Source organism: Scyliorhinus canicula, chromosome 9, assembly GCF_902713615.1.
Source record: "Scyliorhinus canicula chromosome 9, sScyCan1.1, whole genome shotgun sequence".
In the NCBI taxonomy this organism is placed as follows: Eukaryota; Metazoa; Chordata; class Chondrichthyes; order Carcharhiniformes; family Scyliorhinidae; genus Scyliorhinus; species Scyliorhinus canicula.
In genome coordinates, this window is record NC_052154.1 from 31856657 (window position 1) to 31884495 (window position 27839).

Sequence of the window (27839 nt, forward strand, 5' to 3'; positions counted from 1 at the left end):
TATTTTTCCTGAGTTCATTTGCAATTGAGGGGTAAATCAATTGGGAAGTGTTTTCTAGAAAAACAACACATTTTTAATCGATCTGAAATTTCAACAGGTGCATACAATTGAACTATTTCCATCACCTACATGATGGAAATATTATTGTCTTTCCTTGAACAATTCTATCCTTGATATTTTCACTAGTTTTGGTATTGTGCAATAGTACAAATACAGGTTTATTGTGGATTTTCTAACCTTTCTTCATTGAGAGGGAATGCTGTCGAAATACAGAGCCAACTGGCTGAAACTCATTCATCGAAGTACATCGCATGTAAATGACATTTTTAAGCTGCCATTGGAATGTGAACTATCTGCGAAAGAAGCTCGTACTCCAGCAGAAATTTGACACCTAAAGCATCTTACTACTGACATGTGCAACATTTCAGTACGTTCATGGTGCTACACTGAAGTGAGCCATTTGAACTTTGGCCTTCGAATGAATTCTTGCCACTTGCCAGGCTTGTTTTTCCCCAGACCATTTTCTCTCCAGTTAGCACTGGCCTGGATTTTGCAATGATAATGACAGTGAAACTGTTAGCATTAACCTTCATTGCTCCACTGAAACTGCCGCACGTGTAGAACAGGGAAATTCAGAAGTTGCTGAATATGAATGTACGCTTTTCCAGAGGGTGCGCTGGTGACTGCAGCCAATGGGAAATATAGGAGTTGATAACTTCCATTCTTAGAGGAAGATCGGAAATAGGAACAGGAGTAGATCATTCAGCCCCATGAGCCAGCACCACCATTCAAATATAAATCATGGCTGATCTTCTACCTCATGCCATTTTCCTGCACTATCCCTATGTACCTTGACATCTTTAATGTGTTGAAATCTATCAATCTCCGTCGAATATATTGGCTAGCTCAGCCTCCACAGCTCTCTGGGGTAGAGAATTCCAAAGATTCACCACCCACTGAGTGAAGAAATTCCTCCTTATTTCAGTCCTAAATGGCCTGCCCCTTATTCAGAGACGGTGTCCCTGGTTCTAGAACCCCTAGTCAGGGTAAATATCTTTCCTGCATCTACCCTGCCAAACCCTGTAAGAACTTTGTAAGTTTCAATGAGATCACCACTCATTCTTTGAAACTCTAGACCATCATCCCAGGGTTCAGTCTGGTAAATCTATGGAAAGTATGTCCTTCCTGAGGTAAGCAGACCAAAACTGTACATAATACTCCAGGAATGGTCTCACCAAGGCTGTATAAATTGTGGCAAGACAGCTTACTCCCGTACTCAAATCTGCTTGCAATAAGGGCCAACAGACCATATGCCTTCCTAATTGTTTGCAATGGTAATGACTGAAACTGTTAGCATTCACCTTCATTACTTCATTGAAAATGTCACAGCTTCTGGAGTCTGCATGTGTAGAACAGGGAAATCCAGACGTTGCTGAATGTGATTCTACCCTTCCCCAGAGGATACGCTGGTGACTACAGCCAAAGGGAAATCTAGGAGTTGACCAATACCTGTTGCATGTTAGCGGTCATTGATTCATAAACAAGGGCACCCAAGTGCCTTTGGACAGCAACACTTCATAGTGTCTCACCATTTAAGAAATGCTCTGCATTTTTGTTCCCTGTTTTCCCTGTCCTTTAACCAATTCTCAATCCGTGCCAGTGTATTACCGCCCATCTCGTGCTCTAATTCTGTTTACTAACCTTGTGAGACCTTATCTAAAGCCTCCTGAAAATCTAAATACACCACATTCACTGGTTCCCCTTTTCTACTCTGGACGTTCATCCTCAAAATGCTCTTAACAGGTTTGTCAAACATGGCTACCCTTGGACTCTGCCCAGCCCGAACATTATTTTCTACGTATCCAGTTATCACATCCTTTATAATAAATTCCAGCATTTTTCCTACTACTGATGTCAGGCTAACAGGTCTGTATTTCCCTGTTTTCTCCCTCCCTCTCTTAAATAGTGAGGTTACATAGATACATAGAAGGTAGGAGTATTTGGAGTCAGCTGCAAGTTAATAACTGACTCTGGGGTCTCAACCTCAAAAGGAATTTTTCACCCACCACTTCTCTTTCAAAATCTGTAACTTCCCCTCTCATTTGCCATAACTTACGTGCATATAACACACATGGACGTTGCATCCTTATTTGCATTGGCATTTTTGACAAAACCATACCTCAAGAAATCATCTTTACACTGCTTTGTTCCCTAGTTAAGTTTTTCATTTGCAGGATGTGAACCTGAGGCGCTATAGCTCCGTACTGAGCTAACACGAGCACTGCTCTGTCCTGCCCTGGACTCTTCTGCGCAGCTCTCTCCAGCATAATCTGTTGTGAGATCTTGGCCAGTAGATAAACTGCCTGTTGAGTCTCTGGCCATTTCTTACTTTTAAGAAAACCATTCACTTTCACAGTTCACTTGCCTTGCTTGCCAGCAGCTGGAAAATGGAATCAATACTGCTCTGTGATTTGGCGCCAAAAGCACGTACTTGGAGAGTGCTTGATGTCACGTATACATGCAGAGCATGTGAATTGCTCTCTGTTGCAGCTTCTGGCTGGAAGACTCCACACAGCCTCATTTCTTTTCACTGTAAAAGGCAGCAGTGGCTGTCATTCTTGATGTAAAAACTTTTAGCGACTGGTCATTGAATCATAGAATCCCTACAGCGCAGAAGGAGGCCATTCAGCCCATCGACTCTGCATTGAATCTCTGAAACAGCAGCCTACCTAGGCCCACTCCCACACCTTATCCCCAGAATCCCACCTAACCGTTGGACACCGCAGGGGAATTTTAGCATGAGCAATCCACCTCACCTGCGCGTCTTTGGGCTGTGGGAGGAAACCGGAGCACCCGGAGGAGACCCATGCAGACACGGGGAGAACGTGCAAACTCCACACAGTCACCCAAGCTCAGAATTGAACCCGGGTCCCTGGCGCTGTGAGCCAGCAGTGCTAACCACTGTGCCTCTGTGCCGCCCTTTGTTTTTATTGCACCTAATCCAACATTCAAATACATACTGAAATTAGCAACAAACTTCAAACTAACTTTAAAAAAGGGCTTGTAACTAAATATTTACATCTCAAATCTTGAATGAATGCTGTGCATTAAATGTTCCCCAGGATAAATCTGATTGTCTCTCAGGTAAGAAAGGATATACATCTTATTTTCATATTGATCATTACAAAATCACTTGCCACAATCAATAAATATTAGTAAGATATCCTTATTTGGCTTTTAAATTTATGACTTGCATATCTTTCAATTATCTCCAAGCAGTTTCTACTTCTTTACGCCAGAGTGCAGAAATAATGATGTCTCCGTAATTCCTTGGTGATGGGTTATCATTTTAAAAATTGAATCTAAAAGCATCACAGCCTCTCTCCAAAGATCGGTCTCACTAAAACCACTGATGAACAGGCTGTAAGCTCCACCATCCAATACTTTGAATCTAGTTTGCATAATGACACGTACATCAAGCATCTCGCTCAGACGTTGCTTTTGGACACACAATGCCAAGCACTTCAGAAGGAGTTCATACTCAATAGTACCAGTTTCCATTGTCACAAAAGCTGAGTGATTGAGCCGCATCAAATTCAACACGAGTAGACAATAGTTGTTCCGTCATGCTTACTTCAAAACTAGTTTTATTGTACTAATTCTGCTTGTCTATCTTTTAAAAAAAATTTAGAGTAGCCAATTATTTTTTCCAATTAAGGGGCAATTTAGCATGGCCAATCCACCTAACCTGCATGTCTTTGGGTTGTGGGGATGAAACCCATGCAGACACGGGGAGAACGTGCAAACTCCACACGGACAGTGACCCAGGGCCGAGATTCGAACCCGGGTCCTCAGCGCCGTAGGCAGCAATGCTAACCATTGTGCCACCGTGCTGCCCCACTCGTCTATCTTTAAAGGCTTTATTAGAACTGACATTGTTGTAACTTTAGTTACTGTTAAAGCATCAGCCAATGTGTCGCCGCTTGGCTTTTCACAAACTCTGCTCTTTCTCTGGCTGCCCCGGCTGGGAATACAGAAAACAAATAGCCGATGTTGCCCCTGTGAGCAGTTATTTCTTGTTTAGTGTTTGCTGCTTTCCGCTTGCTTCCATCATTCTGTTGGTGCTCAGTTGACACAATAATAATGACGAGGTGCATAGCAACAGGATAAAAGCCTCGCAGCAACTTGGTGCGGTGCAAGCAGAGACCCAATGACACGCTGTAAACGAGGGACAACGCCACGGCGTTTCTGTGCCAACATGGTGAGCAGTGATGGAAGGGGCTGCTCTCTTTAACCTAAGCCTCCGACTCTATATCAGCTCAGTACCATACCTTCATCGAAAGTGAATGGGTGCTATTCAACAATAACATTCTCCAAGTTACTAGTCCTTCGGGACTTTACCGCAGTTCACATTTACCGCATTGCAGAGGCCTTGGAAGTGGCAACAGGTTGGGCGCTTCCCCTGAGATCAGGACCACCACGGGAACGGCACAACCCGCCAGACACCTGCCCGCGACCCACCCACGGGTCATGATCCGCACTTTAAAAAACCCTGAGCTAAATTGTTCTTTTGTAGCTGCAACACGGGCATCTTCCCAGAAATGTGGAAAATTGTCTGTTGACCAGAAAGAATATTCAGTCACATACTCAGCCACGAGATAGCAAATATGGTGCCATCAGGTGGGACATCTTCAACAATGACCTGCTTCAGATGCTGGGTTTGGGTGTCCTCAGGATCTCCTGACTCCAGACTCCATTCTAGCATTGTTTCAAACAAGGACAAAAGGGCTGAATTACAGAGGCGAGCAGGGGGTTGACTACTCAAAGCAATACTTGACCGAGTGTGGTATTAAGGCCAAACAAAATTTAAGTCATGGGAGTCAAGCAGAAAGCTCCCTATTGGCTGGAGTCATACCTGGCACAAAGGAAGATATTTGTGGTGGTTGAAGTTCCGTCACCTCTGCAGGAGTTCCTCAAGGCCCAACAATCATTAGCTGCTTCATCAATGTGAGGATTTCCACTGATTAATGTACAATGTTCAGCACTATTCCCAATTCTTCACATACTGAAGCAGTCTGTGCCCACATGCAACAAGACTGAGCCAAGTGCCATAGTGCCAGGCAATGATCATCTCCATTAAGAGAGAATCTAACCATCTCCGTTAGTATTCAATGCCATTACCATTGGTGAATCCCCTATAAATTGTTTGAGCCATATAAATACTGTGACTACAGAAGCAGTGGTATTGCCACTGGAATATTAATCCAGAGATGCATGGTAATGCTCTGGGGGTAGTTGGTGGAATTTAAATTCAATAAAAATCTGGAATTAAAACTCTAATGACGACCATGAAACCATTGCCAGTTGTTGTAAAATCGCATCAGATCCACTAATGTACTTTACAGAAGGAAACCTGGTTGGCCTACATGTGACTGTAGACTCACAGCAATGTGGTTGACTCTTAAATGCCCTCAGGGATGGGTCATAAATGCTGGTCCAGCCAGTGAGGCCCACATCCCATGAGCAAATATTAAAAAATGGTCAGAGAATTCTGAGGTGATTAACTCAGCTCTTGACTCCCTAATGAGGGAAGAGTGTGATAGTATGCTCGCTACTGGCCGAGATAATAGCAAGTCCACCAACACTCCAGAAACTCAACATTACCCAAGATAAAGCAGTCTACTTGATCAGCACCCCATCCACCACCTTAAACACTCACTCCCTCCAATACTGATGCACCGTGGCAGCAGTGTGTATCAGCCACCAGATGTTAATACAACAACCAACTGAGGAGAAAGAGAAACCAGTCGGGGAAGAGGATTCTGAGAAAGAGGATATGTGGTTAGAGTAGTAATTGAGAATGGAAAGGGGTGTGAAGAGGCACAGGGAGATTTAAAATGTAGGCAGAGATCGAGCCGGCAGTGGATGGAACAACAATCCATTCATTGCAACAGGAAGCATGAACAGTTTAGCAACCCAGACCTCATTTCCATGTCGCGAGTGATCTGTGTTCCCTGAACAGTGGAGTGATCCCACTCCATTTGAGATGGGTTAATCCGAGATCGACAAGGAGGTAATCCAGGGTTAGGAACGTGCCCACAGCGGGTAGTAGCGGGTGAATCCGGCTGGATGTCTGGTGATATCTTGGGAAGTTCTAGTTTAATGCTGCCCTGCCAGCCCCCTCAGGCTGCAAAATTCTCAATATTCCTCAGCACAGAAGCTTCGAGTCCAATTGTAGCATCTCAACAGCTGACCACCTAAAATCAGTTAACATCCTACAACAGAAGTTAAATCTGGATTCATAGAATCCTTGAATCCCTACAGTGCAGAAGGCCATGTGGTCTGTCGAGTCTGCGCCGACCCTCTGAAAGAGCACTCTGCCCAGGCGACCCCTCCCCCCCCCCCCCCCTCCCCTGTCGCAGCCCCCCGAACCTTTGGACACTAAGGGGCAATTTAGCATGGCCAATCCACCTAACCTGCACATCCTTGAACTCTGAGAGGAACCAGAGCACCCAGAGGAAACCCACAGATACAGGGAGAACGTGCAAACTTCATGCAGGCAGTCACCCAAGGTTGGAATTGCACCCAGGTGCCTGGTGCTGTGAGGTAGTAGTGCTAACCAGTGTGCCACCCAGATTGTTTGAATCTGTGTCATTTAGTGCATTCCTGTGAAGAAATAGTACTTGCTTTTTGTATCCACAGTTCCTCAGATGGAAATCTTTAGTTTCAGCTGGGCAGTTGGCATCTAGTTGAGGTGAAGTGTTTCCATGCAGGGAGAGACATAATTAAAGAATGAGTCACTCTTGGCTGCTCATAAGCACCTCTCAGGCCTGGTTATGGAGTGGTATGGACAGATCCTGGCAACAGAGCACCTGTTTTGTCTTGTTGGCTGCAAATTGCTGCTTTGGACCTGCCGAGAGAGCATTTTACCAGTTCCATATGGAAAGAGAGCTCACTAACCATCTTTCCACAAATGCTGATTCATTAGCTCCTGTCAGTAACCGCATTAGATTTCCGAATGTCACCTAGTTTGGTTTTGATTTTTCTATTGCCACATAGGAATGAGCTTATTGAGAAGTGCACAATATCCGTTAGCACCTTGAGGGCACCCATTTATATCTATCTTGTTGATTTGAACAGCCATTTTCAGATTCGGTATTTGTAAATGTTAGTTTGTCGCTGCCACCAGTTTGTGAAGAAACAACTTCATTCAATGCATTAGATATACATGAGCAATTACTTTCACGGGTGTGAGTGTCGCTGACTAGGCCAGCCTTTATTGCTCATCCCTAATTGTCCTTCAGAAGGTGGTGGTGAGCTGCTTTCCTGAACCACTCAGGTCTATGTGGTGTAGATACACCCACAGTACTGTTGGGGAGGAAGTTCAGGATTTTGACTCAGTGACAGTGAAGGAATGATATATTTCCAAATCAGGATGGTGTGTGGCTTGGAGGAAGGGCACATCTGAGCTAGCACACATTTGCTTTATATGTTAAATTGTACATACTGAAATGAAATGAATGAAATGAAAATCGCTTATTGTCACAAGTAGGCTTCAATGAAGTTACTGTGAAAAGCCCCTAGTCGCCACATTCCGGCACCTGTTCGGGAAGGCTATTACGGGAATCGAACCGTGCTGCTGGCCTGCTTGGTCAGCTTTCAAAGCCAGCGATTTAGCCCTGTGCTAAACAGCCCCAGATACTGCCTATTTATCTATGTTTGAAATGGATGCTTGTGCTCAAAACCTAATAGTCTCACTTTCAAATGGGAATGTATGCTTTTCAATAGTGCCATCTAGTGCCTCATTCTCAAAATAATCGCCGATATCTTTTCCTTCTTTCATGGGATATGGATGCTTCTGGAAAAGCCAGCATTTGGCGCCCACCCTTAATTGCCCTTGAACTGAACATTTCAGAGGGCACTTAAGAGTCGACCATATTGCTGTGTCAGGAGTTACCTGTAGTTTAAATCAAGTGAGGACGGCAGATTTCCTTCCCTAAAGGACATTAGTGAGCCTGATGGGTTTTTACGACCATTGATGATAGTTGTCATGGTCACCATTACGGAGACTAATCTTATATTCCAGATTTGTTAATTAAATTTAAATTCCACCAGCTGCCAGGGTGGGATTTGAACCTGAAACATTTGCATGGTCCTCCTGATAATCTAATGACATTACCACTACATCATTACCTTCCTGTGAAAATATTTGGATTCCAGGTCCACAAAATCTTTGTTTGCCTTTATCTTCTGAACAAGTTCAGACCGAAAAATGGCTAAATGGTGAAAGTGATAAGACAGCAAAGTATCAAAAGCATTCAGAACATAAGTGAATCTTGAACAATTTATAATTGTTATGTATTTCATGACAGAGATTACAGTCTTGATTTAATTTCCTTGTGTCCATTGTTGCCTCATAGTCTTATGTATTATATAGTTGAGTTTTTTTATATGTCATATAAGGGGAGGTTTACACCATTTTAGCTTCATTTTTGTGTGTTGGCTGTTGATGTTACACAAATATTCATGGCTAGTACATTCTCCATAACTGATGCACATTATGCAATTAAATATTATGGGATGTTTTTGAATTATGGTCAACAGTAATTGGAAAATAATATATTATGATATCTGTAAAATGGCTATTCCTTTCTGGGAAAATGTAAATTACTTTTCAGTAGGTTTACACTTTCATCCTCTTGTAATGTGCTGGACGGGGGCTTCCTTTGAAAGATTTCCAGTTGCATACAGTACTGCAAAGCCTTAATTGAGGCACATCTAATTCATAAAATGCTTATACAGGCGAGTCCTCACTCCCTGCGACCTGGATTGGACTGTTCCTTAACCATGTTTAGGTAATTTGTCATGAGATTGGGTTTAATGAGGAACCGGCTTCAGTGCATTTAACATACTGCTTTAATCATTGTGTCCTCTTATCAGCTTGCTTGACATTAGGAAGCAGCAGAATAGGCTTTTCACTGGACCACGATTTAGGCTAAAACCATCAAAATCAGTTATTAATCTGTAAATGGATAAGTAAACAATAGAAGTAACATGTATTTACAATAGGCTACTAATTTCAAATAATGTGTCGCCTGGTTGGGGAGGAGCAGGTATCTTTGGCTCAATAATTCTTGAAGCTTTCCACCACTGGGACTTTCCTCGCCTTGTGCCAAGGACAGTTGTGGATGAATTGATGCTGATTGATTGGTGTATTTAGAAAGATCTCTATTATCATTGTATCATGCTACTACTGGGATGCTAAAGACCAACCAGATTGTTATTTTCATTCAGCAATTCTTCTGCTTCTAATGATCTCTCCTCGATTGTAAACTGGTCCAGGAACAGGGTCCTGATGTATGAACTTCACATGCCGCCCTTTATTACTTACTGTGCATTGAGTATCCCCTGATGATTTCAAATAGTTCCATTTTATGAGGCAAACTGGAAGTATATATTGTTTTAATGATTAGTGAAAAGGAAATCCAAATATGGGTCTCTTAATGAGTCATCAAATGCCCTGATTTACCACAATAAAAACATACAGATTTCTTCACATTTCTATTATCTTTGAGATTATCATTCTAATTTTAAAATTTTTTTTTATACACTTGGAATATCCAATTTTTTTTTCCAATTAAGGGGCAATTTAAAGTGGCTAATTCACCTACCCTGCCCATCTTTTTGGGTTGTGTGGGTGAGACCCACGCAGACTGAGAGAATGTGCAAACTCCACACAGACAGTGACCCGGGGTCGGGTTCGAATCCGAGATTATCATTCTTATCAGCTGTAATAGCCTCAGACTTTCCCTTAAAGCCAAAAACCTTTCCAAATGGTTTTTTCCTGACAGTCTGTAATCAGAATTGATACACCTCGGGAGCCAGTTCATATGCAAGTACTGCATTTTTACTGTCTCATAATTCAAAGATCGCCCTTCCGAAAGACTTGGATAAATATCCATTGGCTTACCCACAAAAACGCTACAAAATAAGAGTCCGTGTTTCATGGTCACCCCCTTATTGTCACTTTCATCAATTACTTATTAAAAATTGGAAGATTAACCAGTTAGTCTGAGCACTGTTTCAAAGATTCATATATGGGCTGAGATTTCTTGGGCCATCTGTTTATCTCGGGAAAGGTGGTCCCTTCAGATATCCTCTAACTGTCCTATGATTGCAGACTCCCCATTGAACATAGGCACCTCTAGCGTCTTAAGTACAGCCACCTCGTGTCAGAGCTCCCTTGTTCTAAAGTTCTTTAACTCTGGAGTCTTGCATCTAAAATTCTCTCTCTCTCTCTCCTCAGCCAAGCTATATCAAAAGTACCACTTACTGTTAGAAGTCTTTGGTTAACTAGAGTTTTAAACTCTTTTAGCTATCATGCAAAATTTCAACTGAACTCTGTTTGGGACAGATGTTTTCTCTTCTGCAATCAACGTGGTCGAAATCTAAAATGAAATTGCGTGATCACAGAACCACTCCCATAATTAACTTATATTGACTTTGTTTTCTGTATTGTTTATCTCACAAGCAACCTGGTCAGCACGGCAGCATGGTGGTTAGCATAAATGCTTCACAGCTCCAGGGTCCCAGGTTCGATTCCCGGCTGGGTCACTGTCTGTGTGGAGTCTGCACGTCCTCCCCGTGTGTGCGTGGGTTTCCTCCGGGTGCTCCGGTTTCCTCCCACAGTCCAAAGATGTGCGGGTTAGGTGGATTGGCCATGCTAAATTGCCCGTAGTGTCCTAAAAAGTAAGGTTAAGGGGGGGGGTTGTTGGGTTACGGGTATAGGGTGGATACGTGGGTTTGAGTAGGGTTATCATTGCTCGGCACAACATCGAGGGCCGAAGGGCCTGTTCTGTGCTGTACTGTTCTATTCTATCTATGGTCACATGATCAGTTACTGCCGCTCAGCTGAAGCACTGTTTTTGGAGTGGCAGAGTATAAAATTTTCCCTTCTATAATTATTTAACATGTCCACGTTTGTTACCCATTCTCTCAAAGTCTGGTATTTAATACTCATGTGAGGACTAATTACTGCAGACTGAAGCCATTACTTTGGTCCTCTTCATGAAATCTTTTCCAAAACAACTGACTTCACCTCTCTCCCGGCCAAGTCTTATGCTGAACCAGTCTGCTTGCGACCTTGGTGTTATATTTGACCCTGAATTGAGCTTCCAACCACATATCCACCTGACCTCAAAGATCCCTATTTCCACCTCTGTAATGTCACCTATCTTCACCTCTGTATCTGCACATCTGCTGCTGAAAACCTCATCCATATCTTTGTTACCTCTAGAATGGCTATTTGATGCATTGCTGGCACTTCCATGTTCTGCCATTCATTGGTGCCCATACTTTCAGCTGCCAAAGCCTTCAACTCTGAAGTTCCCTCCCTGAGCCTCTCCATCTCTTTATTTTTTTTCCCTCCTTCAGGATGCTCCACAAAGCATTTGGTAAATGCCCTAATATCTCTTATCCCTAATAACCGATTTAGCTCAGTTGGCTGGGCAGCTGGTTTGTGATGCAGGACAAGGTCAACAGCACGGGTTCAATTCCCGTACCGCTGAGGTTATTCATGAAGGTCCCATCTTCGCAGCCTTGCCACTCGCCTGAGGTGTGGTGATCCTCAGGTTAAATCACCACCAGTCAGCTCCTCCGTCTCAAAGGGGAAAGCGACCTTTGGACATCTGGGACTATACTTGCTAATATCACTTTATATGACTTCATATAAAAACAAGTTATGATGCGATGCCTTTTAAGCTTTTACAAATACATTATTTGTGGCGTATTCTATCTCTAGATTGGCAGCTGTTTAATTTATAACATCTGATCAGTTATGTTACAGTATAATTTATATCCTTTTGCTTTCAGATTATTTGGCCTAAAGGATATTATTCACTCAAACTGCAGCAATCCTCATGAGCTTGTCCTCAATGTGGACCATGCATGGCCTGCCTATGCCAATCCTGCAATCCTACTCCTACTTTATTACACTATAGCATCACTCTTGAAGCTGAAGAAAAAAGCATCTAGAGAGACAGTAAGTGTAAATTGATTGGTGGTATACTGACATCATCCTTTGGTGGTCAAGCAATAGGAGCTGAATCTGAATGTTTAACCTGTCCATGCTGAGTTAGCAGGGTACTTTGCGATAGTGGGGAGTGGTCGTGTTGCAGTGGTGGGGGAGTGGTGGCTTACAGGTAACTTCAGCTTTCTGGGTGATATTAGGTTATGCTGACTGGGCAGCAGAGTAATGTAGCTGACATTCCTGAAATGGCATTTTGATACACAGATTTTATGCCAGTTGTACAACCAGTGGTCAGTAACAGCCATACTTTTGCCACACTGATATTGGGAGGACCACCCCTCATCAGCAAAGCGATGGGAAGTATGATCGGCAGTTGCTATGAAGCAGCAATTACAGAACAATATCCTGCTCACTGATGCTCAGCATTGGTTCCGTCAGGCCTCATTATAGCCATGGTCCAAACATGGAGAATAAACCTCAAGCCAAGAAGGGAAGTGAGAGTGACTGCCTTTAACAGCAAGACAGCATTTGACCGCGTGTAGTATCTAGGAGCCCTGACAAAATTGAAGGAAATGAGAATCGGGTGGCAAGCTCTCCACTGGTTGTTGTCATACCAAGCACAAAGGAAGATGATAATTCAGTCTCCGGACTGCAGGAGGGTCCTGGGCTGCTGCTTCAGCTGCTTCATCAGTACCTTCCTTCCAGCATTAGATCAGAAGCAGGGATGTTCACTGATAGTTGCAACATTTTCAGCACCATTTGCAACTCCTTAGATACTGAAGCAGTCAGTGAACATATATTGCAAGACCTGGATAATATCCAGGCTTGGGCTGACAAATGGCAAGTAACATTTGCACCACACAAGTGCCAGACAATGATCATTTCGAACAGCAGAGAATCTTTTTTTAAAATTTAGAGTACCAAATTATTTTTTTCCAATTAAGGGGCAACTTAGTGTGGCCAATCCACCTATCCTGCACATCCTTTGGGTTGTGGGGTGAAACCCACGCAGACACGGGGAGAATGTGCAAACTCCACACGGACAGTGACCCAGGGCCGGGATTCGAACCCGGGTCCTCAACGCCGTAGGCAGCAATGCTAACCACTGTGCCACCGTGCTGCCCTCGAACAGCAGAGAATCTAACCATCACCTCGATGGCATTACCATCGCATGAATCCCCCACTATCAATATCCTGGGGGTTACCATTTTCCAGACACTGAACTGGACCAGCTATATAAATACTGTGACCATATGAGCAGGTCAGAAGCTGCAAATTCTGCAGCGAGTAATTCATCTCCTGACTCCCCAAAACCTGTCCAACATCCACGAGGCACAAGTCAGGAGTGGGATGGAATATTCTCCACTTACCTGAATGAGTGCAGCTCCAGTAAGACTTGAAAAGCTTGACACTATCCAGCTTGATTGCTAGCTTGATCAATATCCCATCCACCGTCATATATTCACTGCCTCCACCACTGACGCACATTGGCAGCAGTGTGTTGTATACAAGATGCACTGCAGCAATTCGCAAACGTTCCCTCAACAGTTCCTTCCAAAGCCACGGCTTTACCATCAAGAAGGACAACAGCATAGGAACACCAGCGGCTGCAAGTCCCGCTTCAGTTATCACACTATCCTGACTTGGAAACATAGCTCCGTTCCTTCACTGCCACTGGGTCAGAATCCTGGAACTCCCTTCCTAATGACACTGCGGCTGTGCCAACACCACGTGGCCTGCAGCGGTTCAGGAAGGTTCACTATTATGTTTTCATGGGCAATTAAGGATGGGCAATAAATGTCAGCCTTGCCAGTGATGGCCAAACTCCATGTAAGACTGAAAAAGAATGCTTCATTGCTGTCAGCAACGGTTGACAAGTGCTAGGCTTGAGTACCTGTTTCATTGTTTTATTACTGAGGAAAAGTTGCAGGTCAGTGATGAGGAAGCAAGTCCTCGGCAGCACGATAAGCAAATTTTTATTTTCTATTTTTATTTCATCACCGGCTGTGCTCCAAGAACCCAGAGTAAACCACCTTCTGAGACTGATCATGTTCCTCTGGAATGAACACTCATTGACTTCAATATTTCTGCCTCCTGTGCTGCAATGTATTGGGGCCATAACCACTTTGCTTCTAGTGATTAATGACAGTGGAATGTCTCAACCGTCTCTAATTAATTTTCCTCTCGCATGAATGGGATCTGTGGTCTTGATGCAACATGCTTTTTTAATGGTCTCTTTATATCGCTGTACCACACCCTGAAGAAGCAGACTTTGTTTGTTTGCGTGTATATCAGTCTGTTATATTCTTGTGAAGATTTTTGCCTGCAGAAGTAGTAGTGGGCGTTTTTAGAACACACAGCAGCGACAGGGCAAAGATAGACGCAAAATAACCAAAAAGGTTCTCCCTTGAACTGCCGCCCACACCCTGCTCTCCGTAACCAGTAAACAGGATTAAACTCACAAGATTCATGAGAAGATATTCCAGTAACAAAAAAATGGCCCTTCAGATCAACAATCTTATTGTTCTCAAAAAAAATAAAAAGAGCCTTTTTTTGCTCATCATCCTGTGATGCTGGGAAATGCATTCCTACTCGAAGGGGAAAGGGTGAAAGAATGTCTGACAAGGACCGCAAAGCATTCATCATGTAATTGCTGGACACCCACAGAAAATGGGAGTGTCGCTGCTGTTGTGTTCTTTATGTTCCATTTTGTCTGTCTTTCATTCAGTCGAATCCTGGGTCAAACAAAGTTCAAATTGATTTTTTTAAATTTCTAAGCGTTGCCAAAGATCAGTTAGAGGGTTACAGATGCACGTTTGCCCACTTAAACAGAAGCCAAGTGCTGGGAATCCGAAATAAAAACAGAAAATGCTGGAAATGCTCCGCACACGTCCGGCGAACACCTGTGCAGAGGGAAACAGTTAACGTGTCAGGACTGTGGTCTTGCATCAGAACAGGGAAAAGTTAGAAATGTAATAGGTTTTTAGCAAGTGAAGAAGGCAGGGTGGGAAGGATAACTAAATGGAAGGTCAGTAATGCTCATTTCAAGTCGTTTTACTTGCTGACTTCTGGCAGTCATCCCCCGTGGCCTTTTGATAACTGCTCCACAATTTCATCTGCGGACTGGGCGATCTTGTGTGGGGGATGGTGGGGCTGAGGAAAATAAACTCAATTAAGGAGAAACATTCCTTACAGTTCAAATGTTACCTTGAATCTCCAATCTGAGCAGAAAGAGTGGAATTTCAGGAAACGTTGGAAGGACCGATGCCTGTTGTTGCGGCAACAGTGAAAGCGGCAACTCCACTGCAGTCACAATATTGTCATTTAAATTAGCCCCCCATTCCCCTCTGGAGGTCATCCTTTATGTGCCTAAATTCAGACCAGGAATAAAGGAGGGTGGAAACAGTGGCTCACCAATGTAATATGGCTTCCCACAAACTTTCTGCATGCCCCAACACCATAATCGTTTGCCTACACTGTACCAGTCAATTAAAATCAGCTCTCCAGTGAACGAAAATGGAGGCATTTGCTGCATATTAACTCTCCCTTCTACATTCAACTTTCAGTCTTAGGTTTGATAAATAATATGGTGACAATCATATTATATGTACATTTTCATCTTGCCAGAAGGATGGAGCACTAAAAAATGGGGAAGAAGTTGAACTGACAGATCTGGAGCCTTGGTCAGCGAAGCAGGATGAATTGGAAGATGAAGCTAAAGTGAGTAATACTAAGCAAACATTCGGTTCAAATATTCCCAAATATAAATCACACACAGGTTAGGTTGCTTAGAGTGCCATCTACTGGCCACCATCAGATGTTGAAGGCCACTCCAAGAAGGTGAAAGTTCGATACTAGGATTTTCTGGTGTTTTGTTTTTCCTGACCAGTTTCTGGACTGTACTCCGTGCTCAATCATTGTATTCTGAGGAGGCCCAATAAATTAATTTCTGTAAAATGAGGAAAAAGTTGGGATTTTTGAAACCTTAGCCGAAAGCAAGATCCAGGGTTGATGCATTGGCCATGGTCATGCCCAGTGAAAGCCCGATGCTTGTATATTTAACAAAAAGTAGAAAAATCTATTGTGACCAAATGAGTAAGAAGCATCGATAATATTTTTTGAGAGTTGAGTTTTGAAATTCCCTCAATGCTATTCACAGTTTAAATGTGGACAAACACTTTGCTTCCAGGCATCTACTGGTGCCAATTTTGGTGACTTGAAGGTGGCTGGGAACATCCTCTGGCTTTTTTGCAAAATCAAACCACTGCAGATGCGGATGAAAATCCACTGATCTGAAACGTTAATCCTGTTTCTTTCTCCACATTTCCAACGCCTTCTGTTTATATCTCGGATTTACGTAATTTTATTTTTTTCCCTCACCGAGGGTAGTTATGACACGTCTGTACTTGGCACCTCCTCTGACTCCATGACTCACACAGATCACCATATGTGTAAAACATGGTCACTGGTGTAGATCTTGCTAGTTAATGCTATGTTGTGTGCTTACTCTGGAATGCTGCAGTACAATGCTACGAGACTTCACTGATTATCAACCTCCTACATTTTATGGTGTTTTTTTTAGCCAATGCTGCAACCTGTCAATGGCGAACAAGATGAAGGAGACAATTGCACATTACATATAATTAGTGGATCAGCCCGACCAGATGCAGCTGAATCGTGTAAGTTGGAATTTGACAGAAGACGCTATGAAATGACTGTTGTGGCCGCTTAGCAGATTAATAAAAAAACATTGAGCAAAAGTAGTGGCACTTTGTTTTGAGCCATAAAATATATTTTTAAAGAGTTTATTATAGATATAAATATGCACTACTACACATAAGAGGGAAATTAGGTGGTGTATGCATTCCTTGAATGTGGTGTAAATAACTAAGGGTGCAGTCAACATGGGTCTCAGTGTAACATGTTTGAATTTCAACTGAATGGGGAAGCTTTTTGATCTCAACAGAAGACTCCATAGAAGTACCCTTGGAAGTCCAGTTTCAACACGCAGAGTCCAGAGCCTGCAAGTGTGGGAAATCTTTCTGCAGCAAGCAGAGATGCCATTTTGAAAGCCTGCAAGCTCTTAAAGCTGTAACCACACTTGAAACAACTTTAACATGGATCACAATTCTACACTTCTGACTCCACTTGGACACAGCTAAGGCTCGGACCAGTCACAAAAATTGGGGTCTTTAGAGGAAAAGATTTTTAACTTACAGCATCACTTCTGGTTTAAATATAAAGTCAGGAGTACAGAAAGGAAACCCACTTCTTTACTAGATGGGGCCAAAGGCCAATTACAGACGACATCATTGCATGACAGGATATCACTGAGTCATCCACCAAATTTGATGACGTTCTAAAATCCATTGACATTTATTTAGCTTGCAATCCAACAGAATGTTGGAGAGAGTTAGATTCAATAAGAGAGTCCACCTGGAGCCTGCCGATTCCTTCATAAGTGATCCCTGCGGAATCACAGAGATGTGCGAATATGGAGATTTAAAGTCTGAGCTCATCAGAAACAGAATAGGGGTGGGTGTTGCAGACGATTCATTCTCTGAACTACTACTACTACAAGCTCTAAACCGGGACAAGGCGATCTGGATAGTTAGGCTGCCTGAGCGAGCAACAGTGGAAAATGTGAGCATCATGAGGCAGAACCGAAACCTCAGACCAGCCTATCATGTGACAAAGACCATCCGAGTCACAGAAAGCAATTCTTCAGATACCCACCAGAACAACCTTGCTTGTGATACGGTGTACGGCACTCACATAGGAGCGATCAGTGTTATGTGAGGATAGCCCACCGCTTCCACTGTAACAGAAAGGAAACTGTGCAAGTCAAACACCATCACTGCACAGACTTCCCAAAAGTAAGGCATGAGGTTGAGGCTGAAAACTCAGAAGACACACAGCCATGTTTCTTGGATAAGGTCAAAGATTGTGGTTTTTCATTCTGGGATGTTGAGACCCTGGTAAACTGTCATCTAACAAAATTTTAAATTAGATTGAGGGGCCAGCATGACAATCTTGTCAGACATGGAACCACGGCACAAAGACCGCTAGCTTTGAAAAATGGACACTCCACTTTACCGGATGGGGGGGGAACGGCCTACTCCTCCCATTTTCTATGTTTCAAACTGGCAAGCTGCAACCATAAGGGATGCTGGAACCTGGTGCCAGTCTCTTCCCATCAACAACAAAAAGCCACCTGGCACAGGAATGCTCTTCCTCAGCCTTAGAAGGCTTTGAAACAGCTCACACGAATAAAGAAAAAGCAGCACCATGGAGACGAGTACCATGTTCATCCAACCCGCAAGAAACAGTGACTGTGGATCAAAGCAACAACCAAACTGACAAAATACGGTTCAACATAAACCAATGGAAGAAGCAGATAAATTCAAACGCAAATACCAGGTCAACCTCCAAGCCAAGAACAAGAACCAGAACCAACAGAGTCTACTGCCCCTCCAACAGAATGGCAAACGGGATGTAGAAGTGTTATAAGACCTCCAGACCACCTGAACTTCTAAATTTAAGCACCAGAGGGGAGCGAGTAATGGGGTAATGAGAGTGCTGTAATAATGCTAATACAATCATAGCAATAATGTTGGAATAACATTAAGGTTGTAACAATAAGGTAAATGCATAAAACAATATATGACATGGAGTAAACTAGAGTAACTCCGTATCCATGGGTCCAGGATATGGGAGTATTCGCGTCTGGCTGTGACGTTGCATGCTGATGTTATCTGTGAAGGTATCTCAACTTAGGACACTGGTTCGTGAGTATGTATAGTTTTATTTTGTTTCGGTGTGAGTAGACAAGTGAAATCCCAGTGAGAATAAACAGCCCAGTCATTGTGTAACAATTATTAAAGATTATTTATAAAAGTAAAGAAAAAGACAAATACACACAAGCAGGACAACTGTACTGTCAAGCAATTAAGACTTGTTTGCTGTAAACTTGGCCTTCAGGCTTGGTGGCTGGAAACTGTCCTGTTCGCTTTCTGAGACTGCTCGATAATAATGATAATCTTTATTGACACAAGTGGGATTACATTAGCACTGCAATGAAGTTACTGTGAAAAACCCCTAGTCGCCACATTGCAGCGCCTGTTCGGGTACACAGAGGGAGAATTCAGAATGTCCAAACTACTTAACAGTACGTCTTTAAGGACCCAAACAGGTGCCGGAATGTGGCGACTAGGGGCTTTTCATGGATGCTTGATCAACAACCCACCCAGCACCTTAAACATTCAATCTGCCGACCACTAACACACAGTGGCTGCCGTGTGCACTGTGTGCAAGATGGACTTCTGCAACTCACTGAGGTTTCTTCACAGGCTTTTCCTAAACCTGGCAGCTTCTGCTACCCAGGAGTATGGCACTAGGTACATGGAAACACCACCACCTCCAAGATCGTCTCCAAGTTGCAGACTATCCTGACTTGGAAATATACCTCAGTTCCTTAACTGTTGCTGGGTCAAAATCCTGGAACTGCTTCCCAAACAGCACTGTGGATGTACCTTGATCACATGGACTGCAGCAGTTTGAGGCCAGCTCACCATCAAGAGCAAATGAGGATTGGCAGTAAATGCTGGCCTTAGCAACAACATCCGCATCCCAAGAAATAATTTTTTAAAAAAAGAATTCAGGTGCCACTATATGGTTCTTCAATGCCTTCAGTTGTTTGAGGCTAAGCTAGATTTAGAGAGAAATATATCTGTGACATGGTAACTACACTATGCACATCTGTTGAGCTAATATTGCTGATGGTCCCAGTGACAGCTTGGGATTGGCCCATGGCACTGCAATTTAATGTGTTGGGTGATGAAGTCCATGTGGTGGAGGCAGACTGCAGGGCCACACAAAGCATATCCCTTAAATCTGTGTTTTATTTTGGAAAACAAAAGTTTCTATATACTGTTACTCAAGTCAAAATCAAATTAAATCAATCCTGAGGGCCGAGTGGAATTTTCCGCCACTCGTTTTCCTTCTTGAAAGATAGGGGGATTCCAACAGAAAATGAACAGGATAGAAGGCAGATCGCAAGGTTATCAGTAATGCAGCAGTAAATTTGAGCAGTAGCTGTAAATCCAGGGCCCAGCCTCTGTAAATTTGTTTTAGCTGCTGAGATTTTGCCTGATAGTCCCAGAGTTGAGAATACCAGCATGATTTATACCAGCCGTATCGTAAAGGAGGTTGACCTATTGGAAAATTGGATGTATGCTGTCATCACATCAGTGCCGCACATTCCATTTTCAAAATGGGATGGGCAATTTATTTTTGTTAAATGAGTAGAAATCTAGAGCGATGGATCTCTGCCCCACTTCCTGATGCAACTCCAGCAATTAGTACCACAGGATCAGCTGGACAGCAAAAGAACCTCGAGGCATTACTTCATTGAGAGTTGTACTCAGTCCTCCAGGTATTAAAGCAACTTAAAGTGTTGTCCTGGTGGCAATGAGTCATATTAGCAACCAGGTGTAAATCTCCAAATAGGCAGTCGCCTAGTGTAACTAAATGGCTGCCTTCTTCTAGCGGATACCATCGGGGATACGATAGGAGCCCCAATGGCGCTTGTTGGAATGAACAGTGGAGCTTTATAAAATGAATATTTAGAACTCATTTTCAAAAAATTGGACGGGATTCCAAAAGAAATATTATCCAGACAGGCACGATTTTTTTGCAATGATATTTTTCCGCTATGTAAATGCCGCCACTAAAATGCTTCACATAGAAAAATAGCCGCTGCAGAGTACAGTGGCTTTCGCTAAACTCTTGCTATGATATATAAGCACACGATTTGTTGTGATTATTAGCTGATTATTAAAATTTTCTGTTTTTAGTATTTAATTTGTGTCATTCAATATTGTTAAACTTGGACTTATTTGCTGGAGTTGACGCAATGAACTTTGGTACACTTGTTTTCATGTGATCAGTTGGTTGGAATGGTAATTAGCTCCTGGGAAATTATGGGCATATTTGGGTTGGATTGCTGCCTGTTCACTTTGTGATATATTATACTTAAAACTAGCAAGGTACAGTTGAATAAACTGGACCTTTTTGGTAACAAATAAAAGATTTACAGGATTGAGTTGCCAACCTGTTGGAATTAATACTGATTGACAACAATGAACTACAAATGTCAACTCTTCCAGAAATGAGGGCTGACTGTGGGTTTTTGAAATTAATTTCCACCGCTTTCGTCTAGAATTTGTCTGAATGCTCTATGGTGGCATGGTTTAACTAAATTATGATTTAAACAGCAAACAACTCACCTAATTGTTTCTCTTGTTATGCTGCAGTAAATCTCACCGCCACATCTAAACCAAGAAAGTCTCAATCACCGCTACGTGACCTGGGACATTTGGTCATGCAGCAAAGCTATATCTGTGCACTCATTGTCATGATGGTAAGTGCAGCATGATCCTTCCTGCCATTTTGACTGTAATATTGTTGCATTACCAATGCATAGAAAAAACATACGGTGTCCAACGTTAAGATAATCTAAGAGTAAGGGGTGGAGTGGGTTAGGATGGAGGAGGAAACTTGCAAGGGGTCTAGTTTGAGGGCTAATGGTGACAGCAGCATTGCCAATGGCTCTGAGTAGGTATTCAGTGAGCCCGGTGGTGCAGTACATGGCAAAGATATGGAATCAGTTAAGGAGGCATTTTAGGGTGGAAGGGATGTCAGTGTTAACGTCGCTGTACGAGAATCATGGGTTTGAGCCGGAGTATGATAGTGTATACATGAGGCGGAGGGAAGTGGCGCTGGTCAAGGTGAAGGATTTGTATTTGGAGGAAGGGTTCGCCAGTCTGGAGGAGCTAAGGGAGAGGGTAGAGCTGCCGAGGGGGTGTGAGTTCAGGCATCTGCAGGTCAGGGACTTTGCATGAAAGGTCTGGAGGGGGTTCCCTGGGTTGCTGAGATACACCCTGCTGGAGCGACTGCTGCTCCCGGATGTGGAAGGAGAGGGAAGAATTGGGAATATGTGCAAGTGGCTGGGAGAGCAGGGAGACGAGTGGGTGGTGAAGATCAACGAGAAATGGGAAGTTGGGAGGGGAGGTCAATTGGGGAGTTTGGAGTGAAGCACTGTGTAGGGTAAACGGGACCTCCTCATGTACAAGAATGAGTTTAAGGTGGTTCCCAGGGTGCATATGACTCGGGCGAGAATGAGTGGGTTCTTTCAGAGGGTAGCAGATGAGTGTGGGAGGTGTGGGCGGGGGCCAGCAAATCACGTGCACATGTTTTGGGGTTGCAAAAAATTGGGAAGATACTGGGCGGGAGTGTTCACGGTCTTAGCCAGGATAGTGGAGGAGGAGGAGGTGGACCCAGACCCTTTGGTGGCAATATTTGGAGTTTCAGAAAAGCTGGAGCTCATGGAGAGGAGGAAGGCCAATGTCATGGCCTTCGCCTCTCTGATTGCACGGCTAATTTTACTGGTGTGGCATTCGGCATTTCCACCGGGCGTAGCAGCTTGGTTGGGTGACCTGTACGACGTCCTGCAGTTAGAGAAGATAAAGTATGAGTTAAGGGGCTCTGCAGGGGGGTTTGAGAAAAGGTGGGAAATGTTTGTGACCGTGTTTGAGGAGCTGTTCGTCGCGGGGGGGTGGGGGAGGGAGAGAAATCTGAATGGACTGTATAGTTGATTGCTGGGAATTGTGTTTCCCGGGGTGTTTATTTTCTGTAACCTGTTTTGATACCTGTTTGCAATAAAATACATTTATTAAAAAATAAGATAATCTAGGAGTATCAGATTCCATCCTCCTCCTCTTCTCCTCACATTGGCATGCTCTTGGATATCTTGATGACCCTTCACCCCTGCCCCCACAGCTCGCCTGATTCCCTACTGCCTGGATATATGGCTGCACTCGAGATTAAGCAGCCACCTCACCAGCTCTCATTAGGGCTTAACAAACCGTTTACTGTTTACCATCAATATCTCTTTCAGCAGCTCAGCTGGGCTTTCCTGAAAAGCACTTTAAACAGATGTAAAGAAAGCTGTGGAAATCCCAGATGCGTTGTTTAGCTTTTGCATTCTAATTTCATTGGAAATTGGAAAGCTTTTAATGGTTCAATTTTTCAAATTCTTGCAAATGGAAAGAACGGCAAAACTGACAAAGTCATTGTAAAATATTTCAATACGAAATGTTCTTTGCATTTGTGCAGCAATTTTCAAAACTGCAATTCCAGTTTGTTTAAATTATGTTTAAATTATGTTTCTGACATCTAAAAGAAAAACAACCTTTGAATTTCAAATTACTCTTGATGTAAAAAATCAGCCACTTCAGTGAAATGGGAGTGTACATTTACCAACAGTCTCCCATTCATCAGCTTCCTGTAGCTGTGAGTTGACTGTTTAAGTGGTTGAGAGCATGAATGTGTATCTCAACATTCTCTGATTAGCTGGCTTTCTGACTTGGCAGTTCACAAAATTCTGTATTAACAGATTTACCTATTAAGTGATTCTATATTATATACAAATGCATATGCACGAGCCCAAGGCATTAATGTCACAATTAGGCAGTACCCTCCCTACCCACAATCGTTACTATCTGGAAGGACAAGAACAGCAGATACAGCTGCCAGTTCCCCTCCAAATCACTCACTGTCCTGACTTGGAAATGTATCGCCGTTCTAAAGAACAAAGAAAAGTACAGCACGGGAACAGGCCCTTTGGCCCTCCACGCCTGTGCCGATCATGATGCCCTAACTTTTTTTTAAAATCCTCTGCCCTTACTCGGTCCGTATCCCTCTATTACCTCCCTATTCACGTATTTGAATTGTCCCTTTATAACTTTGAAAATCTTCCCTTTTCAGGTTTGGAGTATTACATTCCACAGCTGGTTAACCTTTGTGCTTCTGATTTGGGCCTGCCTTATCTGGATTGTGCGAAGTCGCCGGCAGCTGGCCATGTTGTGTTCTCCATTCATTCTGCTGTATGGGATCATACTGTGCAGCTTACAGTACGTCTGGGGAATGGACTTGACAGAGGAGCTGCCAACAAAAATTGGATTTATGGCTCTGACACAGCTTGGTCTGGTCCGCATGGAGTATCACTGTCTACGGCTGGGTGTAGTGGTTAGTTTCAAATAAACCTTTAAGTTGAAATTTGTTTTATTTTACTTAATGTGGCGCTAATGTACGTACATAAATAGCACTTGCCAATCTAGGTTTGAACGTCCTTGACTCTCCCCTGTCTCTCTCTTGGCTTCAAGGCACCAATTTCTGTATCTTTATAAGCAGCAACTCCAACTGCCTCATTCCTCTTGTTTTGTTGATGGTCTCCCCTTCAGAACATCTGCTGAGCCTAATCTTTCCAATGCCCTTCACTGCACAATGCCATCCCCTTGTACTGTGACAGTAGATCAGTCAATGATTCCCTCCACTTTTACCTCCCAAGTTCATTCACCTTTCAACAAGGCCCTTTTGGCAATATTATTGTCATCCTGACTGACTGAAATTTAGCTCATCAATAAGTTGACCCCTTCTCTTAGCAACGCTGTCAAATTTCACCCTGAGGTTCTCACAGGTATCTTCCTCCTTTAGCTGCATCCAGAGTGTCAACTCACCTTTGGTGATATGTTACCATTTCCACTTCTTTTTTCACCGTTGCCGCTGTCCTCCTGTTCTCCTTAAACCTCTTCCTCCACTTGACTACCCTCTCCAAATAAACTCATAGTCTCTGTCGCCCTCTTTATCTTGGTAATTCCTATAGTCAAAGTCTTAAATAACATAAGGATCAATCTTCTCCCTTCCCTTTGTACTCCTTATCGATATGCTGCTCCTTGATGACATCTTACATAAACTTGGGGCCAGTTTCCACAGGTATGTTGACAACACCCAACTAAACGTAGCCACCAGTTCTGTCAAATGTGCCATTGCTTCTGTCTTCTCAGCCCACAATTTCCTGAAGATGGTTATACATACCGCACTATAAATTCCATACATTTATAGTATGGAAACCTCAAAAGCTTTTCATCACAGTTTATCATATGTTAGTCTGGACATTGTTTATTGAGCTGTTTTACCACAGTTAGCCCATCCCAATCTTTCTTTTATCCAACATTTTTCAGCAGTAGTTACTGGCAGGAGAGTGTGTTCTTTCTCTTCCTAACCAGTTACAATGCAGGTGTGATTGCGACATCTCAGTACAGACCAGTAATCCGTTCTGGATGGCGTCGGACTTGCATAGTTTAGTACCACAACCCTTTTCTCCCAGAGTTCTTCATTCTTCTGACTCGGTGTGCTTGTATGTCCATCGGTCCTTTCTGCCCGTCTTCACACCCACTGATGTGCTTTTCGCCACCGAGGCCTCATTCCCTCCAATCTCCTCCCTAAACCTCTGTGCTCCTTCCTGGGGGGAACAAGTTTCATTTGCTGAAGAGAAAGAGAAAATGCTGGAAAATCTCAGCAGGTCTGGCAGCAGCTGTAGGGAGAGAAAAGAGCTAAAGTTTCGGGTCCGATGACTCTTTGTCAAAGCTAACAGACAGAGAGAGTGGGAAATATTTATACTGTGGAGTGAGAATGAAAGATGAGTCATAGCCACAGAAACCCAGGGAAACCGGGTGCTAATGGCCACAGAAACCAAGGGGAAAGAGTGTTAATGACAGTCCACAGAGAGGATAAAATATGTGAAAGGCCAAACAGCAGAGAAACTAACATCAGAGGATGAACTGTAGATGTGGGGGGAGGGGAAGGGGGAAGCAAAGAGGAAAAAGGTTAAGGAAAGGTGGATAAGATGGGGGGGGTAAATATATATTAAGAAAGAAAGAAATGGTAAAAGACAGTTAAAATGAAATGGGACGAAAACAAATGGGTCGAGGTGGGGTAGAGCTAATCATCTGAAGTTGTTGAATTTGATCTTAAGAATAATATAACCAACAAATGGGTGGAATTTGGATATTATCTAGTCAAATAAATTCGACTGATTTTTAAAAATAGAACATAGAACATTACAGCACAGAACAGGCCCTTTGGCCCTCGATGTTGTGCCGAGCCTTGTCTGAAACCAATATCAAACTATCCCACTCTCTCTCATTCGGGTGTGCTCCATGTGCCTATCCAATAACCGCTTGTAAGTTCCTAAAGTGTACGACTCCACTATCACAGCAGGCAGTCCATTCCACACTCTAACCACTCTCTGAGTAAAGAACCTACCTCGGACATCCCTCCTATATCTCCCACCCTGAACCTTATAGTAATGCCCCTTTTAACAGCTTTATCCACCCGAGGAAATAGTCTCTGAATGTCCACTCTATCTATCCCCCTCACGATCTTATAAACCTCTATTAAGTCGTCTTTCATCCTCCTCCGATCCAAAGAGAAAAGCCCAAGCTCCCTCAACCTTTCTCATAAAACCTATCCTCCAAACCAGGCAGCATCCTGGTAAATCTCCTTTGCACCCTTTCCAATGCTTCCACATCCTTCCTATAGCGAGGTGACCAGAACTGTACACAATACTCCAAATGTGGTCTCACCAGGTTCACGTACAATTGCAGCATAACCCCACGGCTCTTAAACTGTTAATAAACGCTAACACACTATAGGCCTTATTCACGGCTCTATCCACTTGAGTGGCAACCTTCAGGGATCTGTGGACATGAACCCCAAGATCTCTCTGTTCCTCCACATTCCTCAGAACCCTGCCATTGACCCTGTAATCCGCATTCAAATTTTTCATACCAAAATGAATCACCTCGCACTTATCAGTGTTAAACTCCATCTGCCATTTTTCGGCCCAGCTCTGCATCCTATCAATGTCTCTTTGCAGCTTACAACAGCCCTCCACTTCATCCACTGCTCCACCAATCTTGGTGTCATCAGCAAATTTACTGGCCCACCCTTCAGCCCCCTCCTCCAAGTCGTTGATAAAAATTACAAATAGCAGAGGACCCAGCACTGATTCCTGTGGTACACCGCTGGTAACTGGTCTCCAGTCTGAAAATTTTCCATCCACCACCCAGTTACTTATCAAATTGGCCAAATTTCCCTCTATCCCACACCTCCTTACTTTCTTCATGAGCCGACCATGGGGAACCTTATCAAACGCCTTACTAAAATCCATGTGTACGACATCAACTGCTCTACCTTCATCTACACACTTAGTTACCTCCTCAAAGAATTCAATCAAATTTGTAAGGCAAGACTTACCATTCACAAATCCGTGTTGACTATCCCGGATTAAGCTGCATCTTTCCAAATGGTCCTAAATCCTATCCTTCAGGACCTTTTCCATTAACTTACCGACCACCAAAGTAAGACTAACCGGCCTATAATTACCAGGGTCATTCCTATTCCCTTTCTTGAACAGAGGGACAACATTCACCATTCTCCAGTCCTCTGGCACTATCCCCGTGGACAGTGAGGACCCAAAGATCAAAACCAAAGGCTCTTCAATCTCATCCCTTGCCTCCCAAAGAATCCAAGGACATATCTCTTCTGGCCCAGGGGACTTGTCGACCCTAAGGTTTTTCAAAATTGCTAATACATCCTCCCTCAGAACATCTACCTCCTCCAGCCTATCCGCTTGTATCACACTCTCGTCCTCAAAAACATGGCCCCTCTCCTTGGTGAACACTGAAGAAAAGTATTAATTCAACGCCTCTCCTATCTCTTCTGACTCCGTGCACTAGTTCCCACTACTGTCCTTGATCGGCCCTAACCTCACCCTGGTCATTCTTTTATTTCTCAGATAAGAGTAAAAAGCCTTGGGGTTTTCCTTGATCCGACCCACCAAGGACTTCTCATGCCCACTCCTAGCTCTCCTAAGCCCTTTTTTAAGCTCATTCCTTGCTATCTTGTA

At 43.4% G+C, this 27839-nt stretch overlaps 1 protein-coding gene across 6 annotated transcripts in view; it reads left to right on the forward strand.

Annotated features, from left to right (window-relative positions):
- Positions 1–27839, forward strand: part of piezo1 (piezo-type mechanosensitive ion channel component 1) — a 359497-nt gene that overhangs the window by 187145 nt on the left and 144513 nt on the right. For 3 of the 6 annotated variants that reach the window (XM_038806434.1, XM_038806438.1, XM_038806436.1), the window contains exons 8-12: positions 11872–12040; positions 15656–15748; positions 16611–16707; positions 21343–21449; positions 23855–24115. In XM_038806434.1, coding sequence (XP_038662362.1) covers positions 11872–12040; positions 15656–15748; positions 16611–16707; positions 21343–21449; positions 23855–24115 — 727 coding nt within the window. Of the gene's footprint in view, positions 1–11871; positions 12041–14880; positions 15057–15655; positions 15749–16610; positions 16708–21342; positions 21450–23854; positions 24116–27839 lie in introns of those variants that run through there. The other 3 variants (XM_038806437.1, XM_038806440.1, XM_038806439.1) reach the window with 3 other exon arrangements.